Source organism: Schistocerca gregaria, chromosome 1 (genome assembly GCF_023897955.1).
Source record: "Schistocerca gregaria isolate iqSchGreg1 chromosome 1, iqSchGreg1.2, whole genome shotgun sequence".
In the NCBI taxonomy this organism is placed as follows: domain Eukaryota; kingdom Metazoa; phylum Arthropoda; class Insecta; order Orthoptera; family Acrididae; genus Schistocerca; species Schistocerca gregaria.
This window is the reverse complement of record NC_064920.1, coordinates 300,307,090-300,327,880: the sequence shown is the minus strand read 5'-3', so window position 1 is coordinate 300,327,880 and position 20,791 is coordinate 300,307,090. Positions and strand designations below refer to the sequence as shown.

At 44.6% G+C, this 20,791-nt stretch overlaps 1 protein-coding gene across 1 annotated transcript in view; it reads right to left on the bottom strand.

Annotated features, from left to right (window-relative positions):
- The window catches only part of LOC126341885 (regulator of G-protein signaling 11), a 1,532,239-nt gene that overhangs the window by 143,970 nt on the left and 1,367,478 nt on the right, over window positions 1–20,791 (bottom strand). The window contains exons 8-9 of the mRNA XM_050001809.1: window positions 14,766–14,837; window positions 7,957–8,151 (exon numbers count right to left, since the gene is read on the bottom strand). Of these exons, the coding sequence (XP_049857766.1) occupies window positions 7,957–8,151; window positions 14,766–14,837 (267 nt within the window). The remainder of the gene's footprint in view (window positions 1–7,956; window positions 8,152–14,765; window positions 14,838–20,791) is intronic.

Here is a 20,791-nt window from a genome sequence, read left to right as displayed (position 1 = left end):
GTGTTGCAAAACAGTGTCGTGTTTGGCCGCAAGCACAATTTGAGCGTTCTAGACGCAAATTGAGACACATATGACGAGTGTATCCTCTGGCGTGCCTTGTGAGTGGAAAAGTTCACGTCGTTCGGAAAACACTGTTAAGAATGTAGGCCTACCTTTGTCAGCAATAAATTTAAGCAAGTTAAATATGTCATATCGTCACTCTCTTCCAGGATACTGGTACTTTCGGAATAATACCGACCACATTCTTCATTTGTGTAACCCGTTGTATAATTAGTTTTTAAAGATGATACGTGTATGCAATCATTAAAATGATTTTTCTTGCCACTAAGCGCAATTAAAATTTAATCATTCGTAGATGTTTCTCACCTGTGGAAATTCCCGCTTTTCTATTCTTTTGAACAGATCGTACTGATACGCCAGCACAATAGGCTAGCAGGTTGACAAAATTGTTGGGGCAGCAGATATAATACCAGTGCGTTGTTCTTGACAAAAGAAAAACAATAACGAAGCAAAACAGGAAAACTATACACATATAAACAACTAAAAAATATAATGTACTAATGAAAAACCATTAAGAGGTTAAACGGCAAGAAAGGCACATTACTAGATGAATACAAAGTTCAGCAGTAAGTGTAGTTGCGTTATACCAAAACTACAGTTCGGTAGTTTTGGTACAGTAGATAAATGATGTAGTAATTGGTAGCTCTACTGGCAGTATTGGCAGCATTGGCAGGGAAAGAAACATAAATGCATGTGTAAGAGAGAACTTGCGAGTCGACGAGTGCTCTTTGTTTTTTTGTTTGTTTGGTTGTTTCTTTTGCAGACAATTACAAACCCACATTATGCAGTGTCAGTCCATTGGGTATTTTAATCCTTACAGGATATAAATCATATTTTATATGTAATAAAAATTACTTGATCGCGTAACTCGCGCACTTTCATGTAACCAAAGCAATTAATTTTGATGGATGTACAGTTCACATGCACCTTATTTTGCACTCAACAGATGGTTTTCTATCATCATCAAACACAAGAGTCTGCCTCTATTAGTGACGAACGTTGTTTGTGTTGTGGTCAGCTGAATTACATTTTATATATGTTCGATGTAGTATTGAAGCGGTGTCTGACATATTTTTGTTTTGCAGTTTTTTATTTTAAATTTTATTAGGATATTGCATTTTCTAGAGCTATATGATAAAACTGTATTGTTTTACTTACTTTTACTGTGACATCCCTGTGATTAACGTCGGTTGGCCAGTCAGTGTGCTCCCTGCCGCCGTTGGATAAGCAGCTGCAGCAGCAAGTCGTATAACCCTAGCTTCTTATTTGTTACATAGTTTAATTTCTTTGCGTGTTTTTGGGTACTTGCATTGTTTAATTCGTATATTTCGGGCGTATTATAGTATTTGAGGGTTGTAGCATCGCGCCTTAGTACCTGAATAGTGCAAATTCGCGTAGTCGTCTGTCGTCTGTCTTCTGTTTTTGTTTTGAACGGCCAGTGTCGGTTGGTCACAGTCATTGTGCTCCCTGCCGCCGTTGGATAAGCAGCTGCAGCAGCAAGTCGTATAACCCTAGCTTACTTATTTGTTACATAGTTTAATTAATTTCTTTGCGTGTTTTTGGGTACTTGCATTGTTTAATTCATATATTTCGGGCGTATTATAGTATTTGACAGTTGTAGCATCGCGCTTTAGTGTTTACTTCGTAGATTCTTATTTAAATTGCGTGTGAGTTTCGTATAGGAGGTGCAGTTTCGAGTTTTAGTTACTGTAATCGTAAATTCAGCAGATTGTAGCGCAGTCGTTAGGCATTTGTACAGGTTAGTTGATACATTCTTTGCGTGTTCCGCTTGCGTTATCTAGGCACCGACTCGTGTTTCAGTAACTGTTGTTAAACATCGATTAGAATGGACAGGGACTGCGATTGCTGTGTTCGGATGAGGGCTGACTTGGCATCCCTTCGCTCACAGCTGCAATCGGCGCTGACTTCGGTCGCGCAGCTTGAGGCTGTTGCCAATGGGCACCACTGTGGGGAGCCGGACTCGGGTATCACGGGGATGTCAACCTCATCCCGTCTGTCCCCAGATCGGTCTGCCGCTGTGGTTGCCCCGGTTGCTGCCCGCAGTGGAGCTGAGCCCTCGCCTGTGGTTGATTGGGAGGTCGTTCCAAGGCGTGGCAGGCAGCGAAAGGCGTCCCCGGAAGCTGACCAGAAAGCCTCCCCGGTGCGTCTGACAAACCGGTTTCAGGCACTGTCTCTGGCTGAGCCAGATGCAGCTGCCTGCCCTGTTTCAGAGGATCATTCTCAGCCTTCAAGGTCCGGGCAATCGCAGAGGTTGGGCTTACTGGTAGTTGGGAGCTCCAATGTTAGGCGCGTAATGGGGCCCCTTAGGGATATGGCGGCTAAGGAGGGGAAGAAATCCAGTGTGCACTCCGTGTGCATTCCGGGAGGAGTCATTCCTGATGTGGAAAGGGTCCTTCCGGATGCCATGAAGAGCACAGGGTGCAGCCAGCTGCAGGTGGTGGCACATGTCGGCACTAATGACGTGTGTCGCTTTGGATCTGAGGAAATTCTCTCTGGATTCCAGCGGCTATCTGATTTGGTGAAGGCTGCCGGTCTTGCTTATGAGATGAAGGCAGAGCTCACCATCTGCAGCATCGTTGACAGAACCGACTGCGGACCTTTGGTGCAGAGCCGGGTGGAGGGTCTGAATCAGAGGCTCAGACGGTTTTGCGACCGTATTGGCTGCAGATTCCTTGACTTGCGCCATAGGGTGGTGGGGTTTCGGGTTCCGCTGAATAGGTCAGGAGTTCACTACACTCAGCTGGCGGCTACACGGGTAGCGGAGGCTGTGTAGCGTGGACTGGGCGGTTTTTTTTTAGGTTAGAAGGCCTCGGGAAAGTGCGGGATGGGCTGCAATGTCAAAGGGTGCTTGGCAATTACAGGACGTGCTTGGATCAAGGAACAGTCGGAATTATAGTTGTAAACTGTTGTAGTTGCGCTGGAAAAGTCCCTGAGCTTCAAGCGCTAATAGAAAGCACAGAAGCGGATATCGTTATAGGTACAGAAAGCTGGCTAAAGCCTGAAATAAGTTCTGCAGAAATTTTTACGAAGTCTCAGACGGTGTTCAGGAAAGATAGATTAGGCAGAATTGGTGGTGGAGTGTTGGTGTCTGTCAGTAGTGGTTTATCTTGTAGTGAAGTCGAAGTAGATACTCTGTGCGAATTGGTGTGGGTGGAGGTTATACTTAACAGCCGAATTAAGTTAATAATTGGCTCCTTCTACCGACCCCCAGACTCCGATGATACAGTTGCGGAACAGTTCAGAGAAAGTTTGAGTCTCGTAACAAATAAATACCCCACTCATACGGTTATAGTTGGTGGGGACTTCAACCTACCCTCGGTATGTTGGCAAAAATACTTGTTCAAAACCGGTGGTAGGCACAAAACGTCTTCCGAGATTGTCCTAAATGCATTCTCCGAAAATTATTTAGAGCAGTTAGTCCACGAACCCACGCGAATTGTAAATGGTTGCGAAAACACACTTGACCTCTTGGCCACAAACAATCCAGAGCTGATAGAGAGCATCATGACTGATACAGGGATTAGTGATCACAAGGTCATTGTAGCTAGGCTCAATACCATTTCTTCCAAATCCATCAGAAACAAACGCAAAATAATTTTATTTAAAAAAGCGGATAAAGTACCACTAGAAGCCTTCCTAAAAGACAATTTCCATTCCTTCCGAACTGACTATGCGAATGTAGACGAGATGTGGCTCAAATTCAAAGATATAGTAGCAACAGCAATTGAGATATTCATACCCCATAAATTGGTAAGAGATGGAACGGATCCCCCGTGGTACACAAAAAAGGTCCGAACGCTGTTGCAGAGGCAACGGAAAAAGCATGCGAAGTTCAGAAGAACGCGAAATCCTGAAGATGGGCTAAAATTTACAGACGCGCGAAATTTGGCACGTACTTCGATGCGAGATGCCTTTAATAGGTTCCACAACGAAACATTGTCTCGAAATTTGGTAGAAAATCCGAAGAAATTCTGGTCGTATGTAAAGTACACAAGCGGCAAGACGCAGTCAATACCTTCGCTGCGCAGTGCCGATGGTACTGTTATCGACGACTGCGCCGCTAAAGCGGAGTTATTGAACGCAGTTTTCCGAAATTCCTTCACCAGGGAAGACGAATGGAATATTCCAGAATTTGAAACACGAACATCTGCTAGCATGAGTTTCTTAGAAGTAGATACCTTAGGGGTTGCGAAGCAACTCAAATCGCTTGATACGGGCAAGTCTTCAGGTCCAGATTGTATACCGATTAGGTTCCTTTCAGATTACGCTGATACTATAGCTCCCTACTTAGCACTCATATACAACCGCTCGCTCACCGATAGATCTGTACCTACAGATTGGAAAATTGCGCAGGTCGCACCAGTGTTCAAGAAGGGTAGTAGGAGTAATCCATTTAACTACAGACCTATATCATTGACGTCGGTTTGCAGTAGGGTTTTGGAGCATATACTGTATTCAAACATTATGAATCACCTCGAAGGGAACGATCTATTGACACGTAATCAGCATGGCTTCAGAAAACATCGCTCTTGTGCAACGCAGCTAGCTCTTTATTCGCACGAAGTAATGGCCGCTATCGACAGGGGATCTCAAGTTGATTCCGTATTTCTAGATTTCCGGAAAGCTTTTGACACCGTTCCTCACAAGCGACTTCTAATCAAGCTGCGGAGCTATGGGGTATCGTCTCAGTTGTGCGACTGGATTCGTGATTTCCTGTCAGGAAGGTCGCAGTTCGTAGTAATAGACGGCAAATCATCGAGTCAAACTGAAGTGATATCAGGTGTTCCCCAGGGAAGCGTCCTGGGACCTCTACTGTTCCTGATCTATATAAATGACCTGGGTGACAATCTGAGCAGTTCTCTTAGGTTGTTCGCAGATGATGCTGTAATTTACCGTCTAGTAAGGTCATCCGAAGACCAGTATCAGCTGCAAAGCGATTTAGAAAAGATTGCTGTATGGTGTGTCAGGTGGCAGTTGACGCTAAATAACGAAAAGTGTGAGATGATCCACATGAGTTCCAAAAGAAATCCGTTGGAATTCGATTACTCGATAAATAGTACAATTCTCAAGGCTGTCAATTCAACTAAGTACCTGGGTGTTAAAATTACGAACAACTTCAGTTGGAAGGACCACATAGATAATATTGTCGGGAAGGCGAGCCAAAGGTTGCGTTTCATTGGCAGGACACTTAGAAGATGCAACAAGTCCACTAAAGAGACAGCTTACACTACACTCGTTCGTCCTCTGTTAGAATATTGCTGCGCGGTGTGGGATCCTTACCAGGTGGGATTGACGGAGGACATCGAGAGGGTGCAAAGAAGGGCAGCTCGTTTTGTATTATCGCGTTATAGGGGAGAGAGTGTGGCAGATATGATACACGAGTTGGGATGGAAGTCATTACAGCATAGACGTTTTTCGTCGCGGCGAGACCTTTTTACGAAATTTCAGTCACCAACTTTCTCTTCCGAATGCGAAAATATTTTGTTGAGCCCAACCTACATAGGTAGGAATGATCATGAAAATAAAATAAGAGAAATCAGAGCTCGAACAGAAAGGTTTAGGTGTTCGTTTTTCCCGCTCGCTGTTCGGGAGTGGAATAGTAGAGAGATAGTATGATTGTGGTTCGATGAACCCTCTGCCAAGCACTTAAATGTGAATTGCAGAGTAGTCATGTAGATGTAGATGTAGATGTAGAACGTTACAAACCAATTGCTTTGGCATGAATAAAACATTGACAATTTGAATTTTGCTATAAATGCAGTTTGTTTTTACTTAACAGACAGGAGGATAACTACGTACAACAAAAATGTTACATAGGTTAGGCGCAACTTCAAATATCTTCCCACAGTTTCTGAACTATTCTAGGGGATTGTAGCCAGATACTGATTGTATACATAAGGAAAGTGATCGCTATGAGGTAACACCCGGTAGGTATGCAATACTCCTACCGTACAAGCAGTATGGGTATGACCTTAACTGACCAAAGCTACTAGGAAAACTACCTAGTCTTACTATTCTAGAAGAAAAGCAATATTTTTTGGACGTCCAACAGGACGTCTAGCCATGTGCGGGGTGTCGAAGGGAGGACTGTTCTCTGTCTCCCTGACTCACCTCTCCCGCAGTGCCACACTGTTAGCGCGGTGTGGGAAACTGTGCCACAACCACAACGCCACCCGAGCTGGCGCAGGCGCGAGTCGCCTCACCATTGCGTTCCACATTGACCCGATAAGTTACAAAAATGCTCGCTGCCCTGTGCCGATCAACACGCGCTATGCGAGTCTGAATTTTCCCAAGCGTCGGCGTGCTGCAAGAAACTTGTGTTACATACATACATCAAAAACAATTTTGCATCATCTAGGTTCCGAGAGTTGCGGAACCTGTACAGAACACTGGAATATAGATCAACATAAACATCATTTCCACCCTTTTTATTGTTCATGAAAACGACATATTGCTTGTTGTACCATCATACAGTGAGAACTTCGGAGGTGTTGGTCCAGACTGCTGTACACACCGGTACCTGTAATGCCCAGTAACACGTCGTCTTCCACTGATGCATGCCTCTGTTTCGTCGTGGCATACTATCCACAAGCGCATCACGCCACTGTTGGTCCAGATTGTCCCAGTCCTCAACGGCAATTCGGCGTACATCCCTCAGGGTGGTTGGTGGGTGATGTCGTCCATAAACAGCCCTTTTCAATCTATCCTAGGCATGTTCGATAAGGGTGATGTATGGAGAACATCCTGGACACTCTAATCGAGCTATGTCGTTATTCTGAAGGAAGCCATTCACAAGATGTGCACGATGGGGGCGTGAACTGTAGTCCATGAAGACGAATGTCTCGCCAATATGCTGCCGTATAGTTTCACTATCGGTGGGAGGATAGCATTTACGTATTTACGTATCGTACACCCGTTATGGCGTCTTCCAGGAAACACCAGGAAACAGGGCACAGTGTGTCTAAGAGATTCAGCCTGGCCGGGTTGCCTCCAAACATGTCGCCGACGATTGTCTGGTTGAAGACATATGCGACACTCGTCGGTGAAGAGAACGTGATACCAATCCTGTGCGGCCCGTTCGGCATGTTGTTGGGCCCATCTGTACTGCGCTTCATGATATCGTGGTTGCAAAGATGGACCTCGCCATGGACGTCGAGAGTGAAGTTGCGTATCATGCTGCCTACTGTGCGCAGTTTGAGTCGTAACACGACGTCCTGTGGCTGCACGAAAAGCGTTATTCAACATGGTTGCGTTACTGTCAGTGTTCTTCCGAGCCATAATCCGTAGGTAGCAGTCATCCACTGCAGTAGTAGCCCTTGGGCGGCCTGAGCGAGGCATGTCATCGACAGTTCCTGTCTCCCTGTATCTCCTCCAAGTCCGAACAACATCGCTTTCGTTCACTCCGAGACGCCTGGACACTTCCTTTGTTGAGAGCCCTTCCTGGCACAAAGTAACAATGCGGAGGCGATCGAACCGTGGTACTGACCGTTAAGGCATGGCTGAGCTACAGACAACATGAGCCGTACACTTCCTTCCTGGTGGAATGACTGGAACTGATCGGCTGTCGGACCCCCTCCGTCTAATAGGTGCTGCTCATGCATGGTTGTTTACATCTTTGGAAGGGTTTGGTGACATCTCTGAACTTTCAAAGGGACTGTGTCTGTGATACAATATCCACACTCAATGTCTGTCTTCTGGAGCTCTGGGGATCGGGATGATGCAATACTTCTTTGATGTACGTATTTTGGAAGGAAGCCTGATTAAATATTGGTGCGCGCAAAAGAGAGTGCTGCACGAATGGTTTGCCTCTAGTGCCGCACCAGCAACGAGCACCTCTGAATGCGTATGCGAGGTATGAGACGGGCGCTCACGCACCTCACGCTTGACGTCGTCTGAGGAGCGCCTCTTGGCGCGCGCGGCGGCGGCTGCGGCGCGCCCCCAGGCGGGCACGGGCGCGGGCTCCAGGTGGTGCGTGTAGCCGGGCGGCGGCCGGTACACCCGCCAGTAAGCGCGCTCCTGGCTGTCGCTCACGATCTTGTCTCCCTTCTTGCGCTCCTTCGCCAGCCGCACCTGCAAAAGCCGCAAACGCCTCCAGCTGCCACCTCCGTGCACTCCGGGCTTCACCTACCTTTACGTGTTTACACAGCTGTAAGCGTACAAAATGTTTCAACACTGACAATGGTATAGATGCACCAAATAATGTAGGTTAATTCTTACAAAGAAGAAAACAGCAACCAGCCATTATTAATAGTGCTATTTACTTAGGTAAATAGCGCCGTTACCTGTTTCTAACAGGCAAGTTCATCATCAGACGGCTGTTCACATGATTTCATGATACACTTTACATTATCGTCCGTTTTCGATTTTTATTATTCCAGTGTGGCGAAGTATTTTTGGTGTGTTGTTGCCGTCGAAAATTCCGCGCGATTTTGTTGCCAAGTTACAGGATTGTATTTTTCGAATATTCCAGCACTTATATAATTTGCACATCGCCATCTTGTGCAAAGCATCACACACACACACACACACACACACACACACACACACACACACACACACACAAATACTTCACCACAGTGCAACAATAAAAATCGAAAACGGACGATAATGTAAAGTGTAAATTGAAAATCATGTGAACAGCCGTCTAACGATGAACTTGCCTGTTAGAAACCGGTAACGGCGCTATTTACCTAAGTAAATAGCAGTATTAATAATGGCTGGTTTTTGTTTTCTTCTTTTTAAGAATTAACCTGCATTAATTGTACACAGCAACGGTCTCACCATGACATTTTTAGACAAAATAGCCTCAATCACCAAATAGGTGCGTGAAACTAACTAATCTTTATTCAGACAGACTATTTCGGTATTTATCATCATTGTCAAGTGCCTATGATTACACACTGAAACGGCAAAGAAACTGGTATAGACATGCGTATTCAAATACAGAGATACGCAACAGGCAGAATACGGCACTGCGGTAGGCAACGCTTATATACACTCCTGGAAATTGAAATAAGAACACCGTGAATTCATTGTCCCAGGAAGGGGAAACTTTATTGACACATTCCTGGGGTCAGATACATCATATGATCACACTGACAGAACCATAGGCACATAGATACAGGCAACAGAGCATGCACAATGTCGGCACTAGTACAGTGTATATCCACCTTTCGCAGCAATGCAGGCTGCTATTCTCCCATGGAGACGATCGTAGAGATGCTGGATGTAGTCCGGTGGAACGGCTTGCCATGCCATTTCCACCTGGCGCCTCAGTTGGACCAGCGTTCGTGCTGGACGTGCAGACCGCGTGAGGCGACGCTTCATCCAGTCCCAAACATGCTCAATGGGGGACAGATCCGGAGATCTTGCTGGCCAGGGTAGTTGACGTACACCTTCTAGAGCACGTTGGGTGGCACGGGATACATGCGGACGTGCATTGTCCTGTTGGAACAGCAAGTTCCCTTGCCGGTCTAGGAATGGTAGAACGATGGGTTCGATGACGGTTTGGATGTACCGTGCACTATTCAGTGTCCCCTCGACGATCACCAGAGGTGTACGGCCAGTGTAGGAGATCGCTCCCCACACCATGATGCCGGGTGTTGGCCCTGTGTGCCTCGGTCGTATGCAGTCCTGATTGTGGCGCTCACCTGCACGGCGCCAAACACGCATACGACCATCATTGGCACCAAGGCAGAAGCGACTCTCATCGCTGAAGACGACACGTCTCTATTCGTCCCTCCATTCACGCCTGTCACGACACCACTGGAGGCGGGCTGCACGATGTTGGGGCGTGAGCGGAAGACGGCCTAACGGTGTGCGGGACCGTAGCCCAGCTTCATGGAGACGGTTGCGAATGGTCCTCGCCGATACCCCAGGAGCAACAGTGTCCCTAATTTGCTGGGAAGTGGCGGTGCGATCCCCTACGGCACTGCGTAGGATGCTACGGTCTTGGCGTGCATCCGTGCGTCGCTGCGGTCCGGTCCCAGGTCGACGGGCACGTGCACCTTCCGCCGACCACTGGCGACAACATCCATGTACTGTGGAGACCTCACGCCCCACGTGTTGAGCAATTCGGCGGTGCATCCACCCGGCCTCCCGCATGCCCACTATACGCCTTCGCTCAAAGTCCGTCAACTGCACATACGGTTCACGTCCACGCTGTCGCGGCATGCTACCAGTGTTAAAGACTGCGATGGAGGTCCGTATGCCACGGCAAACTGGCTGACACTGACGGCGGCGGTGCACAAATGCTGCGCAGGTAGCGCCATTCGACGGCCAACACCGCGGTTCCTGGTGTGTCCGCTGTGCCGTGCGTGTGATCATTGCTTGTACAGCCGTCTCGCAGTGTCCGGAGCAAGTATGGTGGGTCTGACACACCGGTGTCAATGTGTTCTTTTTTCCATTCCCAGGAGTGTAGGACAACAAACAGTTGTCAGATCGGTTACTGCTGCTACAGAGCCAAGTTATTAAGATTTAAGTGAGTTTGAACCTCGTGTTATAGTCGGCGCACGAGAAATGGACACGGCATCTCTGACGGGATTCTTCCATAAGAGCATTTCACGAGTGTACCGTGAATATCAGGAATCCGGTAAAACATCAAATCTCCGACAACGCTGCGGCCGGGAAAAGATCCTGCAAGAATGGGACCAACGACGACTGAAATGAATCGTTCAACGTGACAGAAATGCAGCCCTTCCGCAAATTGTTGCAGATTTCAGTGCTGGATCATCAACAAGTGTCAGCGTACGACCCATTCAACGAAACATCATAGATACGGGCTTTCGGAGCCGAAGGACCACTCGTATACCCTCGACGACTGCACCACACAAAGCTCTACACCTCACCTGGGCTCGTCAACATCGACATTGGACTGTTGATGACTGGAAACATGTTTCCTGGTCAGACGAGTCTCGCTTCTAATTGTATCGATCGGATGGATGTGTGCGGGATGGACACAGCCTCTTAAATCAATGGACCCTGCAGGTAAGCAGGGGACTGTACAAGCTGGACGGGGCTCTGTAATTGTGTCGAGTGTGTGCAGCTGGAGTGATGTGGGGCCCCTGATACGTCTAGAAATGACTCTGACACGTGAAACGTACTTCGGTATTTCTGACACTTGTGGAAAAATCCCGGTCTCTAACGCACCGACATAAACTCTTAGACATAAGAGCTGGACGCCGGCCAGCCGCCGCAGGGAGTCATTCACTTACGGCGCCAATAAAACTGGCCACCCATCAGAATTCTTAAGTCTGGCCATCTGCAGGATCTGCCAACGCTGTAGAACGCGGAAGTGTTGTTGCCCGCTCCATATACTACAGTGCTGTGTCTGTTAGTGGACTCGTGCTTAACTTCATGCAACATAGACACTAAACCACAGTTTTCTGAACATTCCTTCCTGTAACCTATTCAACCGCATTTCGACTGTCCGCCAAAGGTTTCATTCTGTTGGCAGCTCAAAGAGTATATGCACCGTTTTATAATCCAGTAACAAAGCAAAACCCTTCGTGAAACAACTCGTGGCTGTGGCAAGATCCTTACAGTTTATGCACGAGAGTCTCGCCCTACAGCGTCCACCTGCCACAAACTACTGGGCGCCTTGATGTCAGCCGCCGTTCGACCTGTAATCGCGGCGCGGCAGCCTTCAGCCGCTTCTGCTCTCGCATTGTTAGCATAAAATTGCTTCTTACTGTAGTTTGATAATCCGGACGCAATAACTAGGGTAAGCCAAGCGAACACTATGAAGTTACCTAATGTCATCAGTAAGCATGAAGTGAAAGTGATTTTTTACCCTCCACCAAAGACAGTAGCACTCCTTGGTCCTTCGGAAGCCTGGGGTTTAGAAGATCCCCTGTGAGTGCGGCCGTTCATACATCGGGCAGACGACACATACTATCCAGGAGAGATGCACAGAGCACCGCAGGTACACCAGGCTCTTACAACCTAATAAATCTACGGTGGCCGAGCACTGTATTGACACTGGGCACTCTATGGTGTACGATAACGTCCAAATTTTAACCTCTACTTCATCTTTCTGGGACTTAGTAGTGAAGGAAGCAATTAAAATCCGTTTGGAGACGAATTTAATTAACAGAAGTAGCGGCTTCAGCTTGGACAAATCTTGGAAGCCGCCAATTTCTGTAATAAAATCACAAAGACGTCGCGACGGTGCAGCTCGCAGTGATACATCGATATCACCGTGTGGATCGACTGCGCAGCCATAGATCTATTTCCATGCATATGCCATACGTCTTTGCCGCCGATTAACGTCTCTGCCGCCTTGTGTATCTGTGGCCGCATGCGCAGTGGTGCGGTCACGGCTTTAAAAGGACAGAGCAAGTGCTGGAGTGTCAGTCACCTCGGCTCACTCTGAAGATTGTTGGACGGTGTTCAGCCGAAATATTAGAAGAAGCAAAATTTATGCGGCTGCACGCCCGAAATTTTATGGATCAGTTTTTGCGCTGCGAAAATATGAAGATGCATACTACTCCGTTTGATAGGTGCCCTCACGTCATCGTTGGCGTGGTTTTCCGTTGATCGAAATGCCACCTTTCATGTACAACATCAGTTGACAGTTAGTTATATTACATCGTGAATTAGACGTAGTACGGAGAAACAGCGGTTTGTTGCTTCAATTTTGGACTCAAGTGTAGCTAAATAACAAGGCAATAACTTACTTAATTTTTCTGACTGTGAGTGACCAAAACACAACCAACAGAAACGATAGCAAGAGCGTAGTATTATTATCAGCAGCACAAGTTTTAGTAATGGTTGTTGATGAAGCATAATAAAGGTGACTGCTGCAGTTGTAGGTCCTACTATTATTTTTGTTGTAGTAAAAGTATTATAAGTTGTAGTACTAGTAGCAAAATAAGTAAATGTAGCCATAGTCTTTGTAATAGAACTTATGATAGAAGGTGACAAAGATACAGTTAAAATTAGTTACGTCAGCTGGAACGAAATCCAATAAAAAATACCATAATAAAACTGTATGGAGAGTACCGTTTTGGTAACCATTGTAGTGTTGCGAGGCACAATGATAGCAAAAAACAGATATAAAAAAGTAATACAATAAAATTATAATCTTACATTTATATACAGTGCAGGAAAAAAACAAACACATCGATCGGTAAGACTGACATGATGATTTACATATAATATTTATTAGAACTGTAACTGTCCAATATTGCTATCGAGAAATTAGACTAGAATAAACAAACAAATAAATAAATAAAAATGTTAACGAATAGGTCTGAATACGGTTAAGCCTATACATTTATCATTTCATTGATCATCGGTATGTTACGATGGACGTCACATTTCTCGACACTTTTGCGCAACATAACGACATTCTTTTAGAGTTCTTTAATGTGCCGCTGCAACGAAGCAGCATGCTTTCGGAGAATCCAAGTTTAAATACGAATACCACCACTTGCGTTCCACAAATACCTACTTCAACATGGCGCTAGCTAGGTTTGCATCTATTACCCAAGCAAGGCACTGGAGATGTGACATCACACGAGCATTTTTCGACGCGCAAGTTGCCGAAGCGGCGTCAAATCGTAACATTGGCACCCGGCGAACGGTCTACCCGACGGGTAGTCACACGACGAGCATTTTTCAGACGCCGCACTAGAAAATTGTGAACGTTTATTTAAAATATCATTGTTTTTATTGGTTTGCGGAATGAAGTTTGATGGTGACATACTGGTCTGTAGCGTAGCTTGAGGTCTTGATTAAGTTGAAAGTTGATACTTTGAAGACATTTTTTGAAGTATATCGTTTCTGCACCGTTTTAAATTTCGATAGACGATTTAAGTTTCGGTACTCAGGCCACTCACATTCTTGCGAGATGAACAAACCAACACAGTGAGCATATTAAGAACCTATTATACGACTAATGCAGCATGAATTAAACTCTTGCGTCTGTCACAGGACGGTGACATGTGACGACGTCAGCTAGTCTGTGCTACGATTGGCTGTTTACCTGATTTGGCGTTGTTGCCATGCTTACAGCCTGTTATACTTGAGACTTCGATACCGAACGCGCTTTGGGTTCTGATGGTAGTCACCTATGTCGAGTGTTGACGCAGCTACGGACAAGGATTGAACCGTGTTACTCGCAGGTACAACACCCGTTGCTTCGGCACACGATTCACGCAACTAAGTCCATAGCACAGTTACGGGATTTTAAAATTTTAGAAATTTGTGGTAAGGACTATGGGACCACACTGCTAAGGTCATCGGGCCCTAGGCTTACACACAATCTAACTTAACGTTAACTTTCCCTGGGCTTACACACTAATTAATCTAACTTAACGTAAATTACGCTAAGGACGACACACACAACCATGTCCGAGGGAGGACTCGAACCTCCGACAGGCGGAGCCACGCGTAAGGAATTTGCTATCCCCATATCCAGAAACATCATTTGTTTTGCGACAGCCGTTATGTTTCTGTGAAGTGATCATTTTATGCAAGAATTGTTTAGTAAAAAGCTCAAATCGTGAAACGGTAGTCAGTATTTTCTGCTGACATCGTTCCTCTATCATAATGAAATTGTAGTAAGTAATTCTTTATTCAACCGCTTTTTCTAGTATTTCTGAAACTCTGAAATTTATGGGAAAATGTATTTTTTAAAAAATCTACATCACTATTGCCTAAGCGACAAGCGATTCATTTACCTGTTCTTCAGCTTGCATCGTTATGAAGTCCCACTTGTTTTGCAGATTCTTCCTCAGACTGGTGAGTGCATCCTGCAACAGGACAAAAACGATTAGTAGAAACACACAACCTTGCAGACCAAATGCAATGCGTGCTTGAGCCATCGGAACGAACTTTAAGTCTTAATTCCGCAATAACGTATTTCGGCTGTCTTTGATCTGAATTTAGCCCCGAATTTGCAACCAGGGCTTCGGAGATGCTGTCAGTTATTAGTTATGTTTTTCACTGCAAGTTATTCAACCTTTATAACTGGTACTGAACAGACGAAGGCCTACGTTTTTCATTGCACTCTCATGTTTTAGGCCTTCTTAGATAGTGAGACATCACTGAAAGTGCGACTCAGAACACATCATACACATAGTCGAGATGACGACGAGTTGATGGGAAGAAAGGGGGGTGGGCGGTGAAGACAGGAAGACAGGTATACGGTTTTCAGTTATAGACGTCGAACTTACTGTTTGAAATTTATTCAGCATAAACGCTTGTGGTTATGATGATGATGATCATGTTTGGTTTGTGGGGCGCTCAACTGCGCGGTCATCAGCGCCCGTACATAAAGTCCCAATTTCCTCACACTCCGATTTTGTACGCAGTCCAATCTAGTCACTGCCACGAATGATGATGACAACACAAACACCGAGTCCCCGTGCAGAGAAAATCCCCAACCAGGCCGGGAATTGAAACCGGGACCCCAAGTTCTAGGGGCAGCAAGGTTAGCCACTAGACCACGAGTTGCAGATGCTTATGTTTAGGTGTGCACCGCTAGACTGTACTAGCGAAACACTGATGTCTCTCCCAGAAGGGCTCAAGGTTCAAGACTCGAGAACTACCTGGGTTGCTAGTAGGAACCGAGACGCAACGGCTCTCTAGCAAAGAAGAGCTATATCGGTATAGGAAATTATGCTGGCTTGCTAATCGTAGCGCAAATTATTTATATAATTGAATCCTTACGACTGATCTGCGTAAGTATACTTGATAAGTGCAAGGCACTGTTTCTTTAACTGGCCCTGTGTTCGGAGTCATCTTCAGTTTTTTGTCACCTAAGAATCGTTTACGCAGAAAGGTTGTCATATCACTTTGACACGTACGCGGACGTGTTGGAAAGTAAATGAGAACACATTAACAGAGTGTCTGGCAGACATTTGCATAACTTTTCATCTGCACTGATTGTTATACAGGGAAAAGTTATCTAATGGTCTCTTGTAGTAACCATTTTGTATAGTCAAACGACTGTACCGAACAGAGTTTAGGGTCTCTACAAGACAAGACAATTACGTTATGAGGGTCGCATAAGAATCAGGCGGAACTCAATTCACGACGTTGAATTCATGTTTTTAACATGACATTGCACTATCTTGTTCGTAAGAGGTTTTAAGTTTGACAATTTGGGTTACTGAGAAGAAGATTATTTGTTCATCCACAGCTGCTTACCTGAAACAAATTAATTTTCTCCACGCAAAGACCCGAATAGTTTCCGAAGGTAACTATCACGTCAATCTCAAATTGCCCTTTTCACAATCAATGCTCGTTGAGCTTCCACAACGATTTCTATTGAACACAACACTGATGCCTACAATAGGAAATAGTCTGAGTGGGATATCCAACCAGGCTTTCGGTTTAACTGAAAATTCCTTAGCAGGCAGAACGCAGCACACTATTCTATATACGGTCATCGGAAGACGCGGAAGTGATATTTAGTGCGAGCCAGCAGCGAGTGATAGCACGATTAGTATTTATCTGACACGTGAATGACTCGCTATAGAGAACAGGTTCCAGTGCCAGAATTTATGCCGGCGATGCCGCTGTCATATACACTATCTGATCAAAAATATCCACCGCTATGTAACGCGAAATTGACCACAGGAGAGTTTAGTAACTCCAGCGCGGACTAGTCATCTGAGCAACAAATCCATTGAGGACTGTAGGTAATGTGGTTGACAAGTGATCAGCGTCCAACACTAAATACGGTGTGCAAGTTGCACAACATTTTTTCATGATTAATTCTTCGAATAAGTCTGTGGTCGGAGTATTGTGGATATCCTTCAAATGGATCATCTTCAAAATATGGCTAGTCATTTCTTAACTATTCAGAATGAAGAAGCGTGAAGGTTCCTTCTAAATTTCAATGAAATACACATAACTATTTCAAAGCTCCATAAAAGCCAATGTATTCTCATGTATTGGCCTACGTTAGTGCGCAGCATGTATCAGCGTACTAAAATTATTCCTAGAGTTATGTTCCGTTACGTAACTTAATGAAAGGCTATTTTCTGTGCCATAAGTGTTTCATTCATTTTTATTTTTGAAAGATTTTCAATGACCTGTAATACGTGTTTGTTTTATGTCTATGAATAACTGCTTTATGTGATGTGCCCAAATATGTTACTATATTAAAGATTTTTGTTTTATTTGTATTAATAACTGCTTTATGTGACGTGTCCAGATATGTTACTATTGTAAAGATTTTTCTTATTCTCTTATTGTTATGTAAGGACGTTCTTTGGCGCAAGTTCCATAAGGTTAAATTACTAATTGGTTCTACCTACGATTGTCTGAACTTATTATTCCATATGTGTGGTCCTGGGGTTGTACACAAAAATGACGATTTTCGGTGATTTCAGGTCAATTTCACTCGAACACTTTGCTTTGACTGTGTGTTGGTTGTGTGTTCACTGTGTGTAGTGTTGCCAACTATTGCTGTGTGTTTTTCGGACTCCCTTTGTTTGTGTTCTGGTATCTGTATACAGTTTGAGAATCGGTTACTTACTACGTTGGTGCGAGTTTGGTGGGGCGTGCTCTGTAAAACCTGATGGGAATTGTGAGTGGCCATAAGCGCAAATAATAGTATCGTTTCATATTATAAATTAGTGTAGCTTATTACTTAGTCAGATTACGGTCTACATCTCTGTTATTGTTTTAGTGGCTAACACGATCTGTGAATTGTTGCTTAGCATAAAAAATGTCGAAAATAAAAGCAGCTTTTCATTAATAACAACGCCATCTCTCTGCTAGGGTAAAAGCTTTCAAATTGTCCATGTGAGTGTTCTGTTGTGCTTGTCAGGCACGCGCTGTATTTTACTTCTGAGTAGCTGCAGCACACACGGCAACACTTCGGGCGGACTGTCAAGTGAATTAGTTAACTTCATATGACGGTACAATATGAGCGCATGTATTTTTGGAAAAATACCCTGCAATCTAAATTCTGCATTACATTTGATAATATGATAGGTAATAATTTTATAGTTTTTTCCTTACTTGGCGGCATGTTAATCTTTAGCCACAGAATGCTTGGGTTCAGCGGTAAAATATTTTTTTTATGTTTACAAACGCCGTGCTCCTTATTTTTTCTGCTTTTCGCTTCATCTATTCGTTTTGTAGTTGTTGTGCATCAGTCCTTGTAAATAATCCACACATTTATATAAGCCTTAAAGGAAAGTATTCACCCACTTATCATCCCTTTTATTCTAAAGTCACACTTTAAGAAATAAATAAACGATCATTGTTTACATGTAACGGAACCTGTTAAGAAATTATATTTGCAGAAGTTGCTGTACAGGGCGTTCCAAACCATTGTGGTCAAAATTACGCAGCCGGAAGATGACTCTAGGCTCAGTATTTTGAGATCGGGAGCCAATGGGCGGTAACAAGCATTTCAGCAAAGTCTTGAACGAGCAATACATGAAAGGCACGCGTTTTTCAACTGCTTATCAGCTGTAACGGACAACTGCCCGCCGCAGCAATGTTGATGCCGCCAGAATACGCACAATCTTGTGATGTGTCCACTGTGAAGTTTACCAATTATTACATTTCATGATTGGTTGCTGAATATAGACCATTGACCGCATTGGGAAGTTGCAATTATGCACTAATATATGGTGCACCAGAATATAGTGTCCGGAGAGCCGTTCGAACATACAGATACGATGGTCATACAGTAACGTAACAAACATGTACTATCAGATGAAAATGTATCAGGACGCTCCTATGTAATGCGGAATTGACCACTAAATGTCACGAGAGACGAAACTGACCGTATAAAAGGAGGCAGGAAGTATTGTGCCGTTAGTAGAGATGCAGTAACAGCATAACCGGTTGGTCAGAAGAGTTCAGTGACTACGTACGTGGAATAGCTATTGGATGTCCCTTTAGTAACAGCCACTCTTGAACTCCAAAGCGCTACCAATAATCCAGCTAGCAAACCGACTACGCGTAGGGTGTTAAATAGAAATGCACACCAAGGTCGAGCAGCTCTTCATAAACCACGCATTTCTGCAGCCAGTCCTATGGGGCTCCTGAGAAGCCACCGGACAATGGATGCCTGAACAAGTGATATGGAGTGCCGAATGACGCTATACCCTGTGGCAATCAGATGGAAGGATTTGAGGTGGGCGAATGCCTGGAGAACGTTACCTGCAAACGTGTGTAGCTGCTGGTAAACCTTTCGGGCTGTGACATCGTGGCCCAAGAAACTCTTCTGTTCCCGGCATTTCGTCGAGGACTGTGCTGGACATCCTCAGAGGCGCTCCCCCGCTGAGTCTAGACTGACAGCTCGTGCTGTCATAAAGCAGAATCGGTGAGGCAATGTTTTGTTGACAATTACATGCCTGACATGTACTGGCCTGCCCAGAGTCCCGACCTGACCCCAGTGGAATGAGTTTATAGAAATTCGACTTAACAACAGATCTCAAGTCCAAAATCACTACCTTCTTGAATATCGCCTCTTGGCAAAGAATGGGTTGAAATACCTCCACAGCCATACCTCCACAGCCATTCACTGAAAGTGTCCCCAGAAGTCATCAGAAGGGGAAGGGATTGACACATCCCCTATCAACGTCCACTAGTAGAGGTCCGGATACTTTTGATCAGTTAGTGAACAAATTTAATCCTAGCTTGGTGAGAATACTATCATCTTGTGCTTAATACAGAGGAATATAGAGTTTTGCACACCAGTAAACGTAAAAAGATGGTAGACTTTCACTACACCTTTAGCGGTTCACAATCAGAGACATTCATGTCATACAGATACTCGGGAGTGACAATGTGTAGTGAAGTGAATCCGGCTCAGTGCCAGTTGCAGATAACCGAAATGGGGTGTTACGAAAATTTAGGATAAAGGTGCTGTGTATCTCACGAAAACATACTTTCTGAATTTCCAGGAACAATTTTCCGAGAGGGAAACCTACAATTATCTTCAGCCCCCTAGAGCTCATGGAGTTTGTAAAGATTGCTGTAGGGTTGCATAAACATGTCCAAGCATTAACTCCTCCTAAACCTCATTCGTGAGTGTGATGGAAAGAAATATTAATTTATGACAGAAATTACCCTACGTCACCTACTTTAGAATGTTTTGCTGGGTATAGATAAGGATATGTAGAGTTTTAATTTAATTATGAAATTGTAATACGCGATTCCACATGCAGACTGTATGAGAGATAAATGCGAACAGTTACCTTACGTACGTGCGCATGCATAAACATGCATACCGCACAAACACACACACACACACACACACACACACACACACTACAAATATTTCTTTATTTAACTGTTTTAGTAAGAACATTGTTTGGTTGTATTTATGTATTTGCGATTCTCAGATCATAACAGTAGTTCACAATGCCATTAACCTCATTAATGTTGTTCTCATCCTTATACACCCACATGAATTCCTCTAACTACGGTCTGTGGCATTCTTTCGACGATCCCCAAAGCGTGATGAATCGTTTCTATGGCTTCTCGGCATGTTGATCAACTATCTTTACCTTTGTAACTGCCGTTCCCTAAGTTAATTATTTTTGTGTTTCTCCATACACAAGAATCCAAAGGATGTCACGCAGACGAGGAATTTGCGGACTGTGGGAAACTATCCCATGGAAGCTTACTTACTTAAATGAGAAATCTAGGAATATACAACAATCTCTATCGTATTGCTCCCGTAGGTATCGGAAGAAAGGGAACTGTAACATTTGGTATATAGCGAGTAATC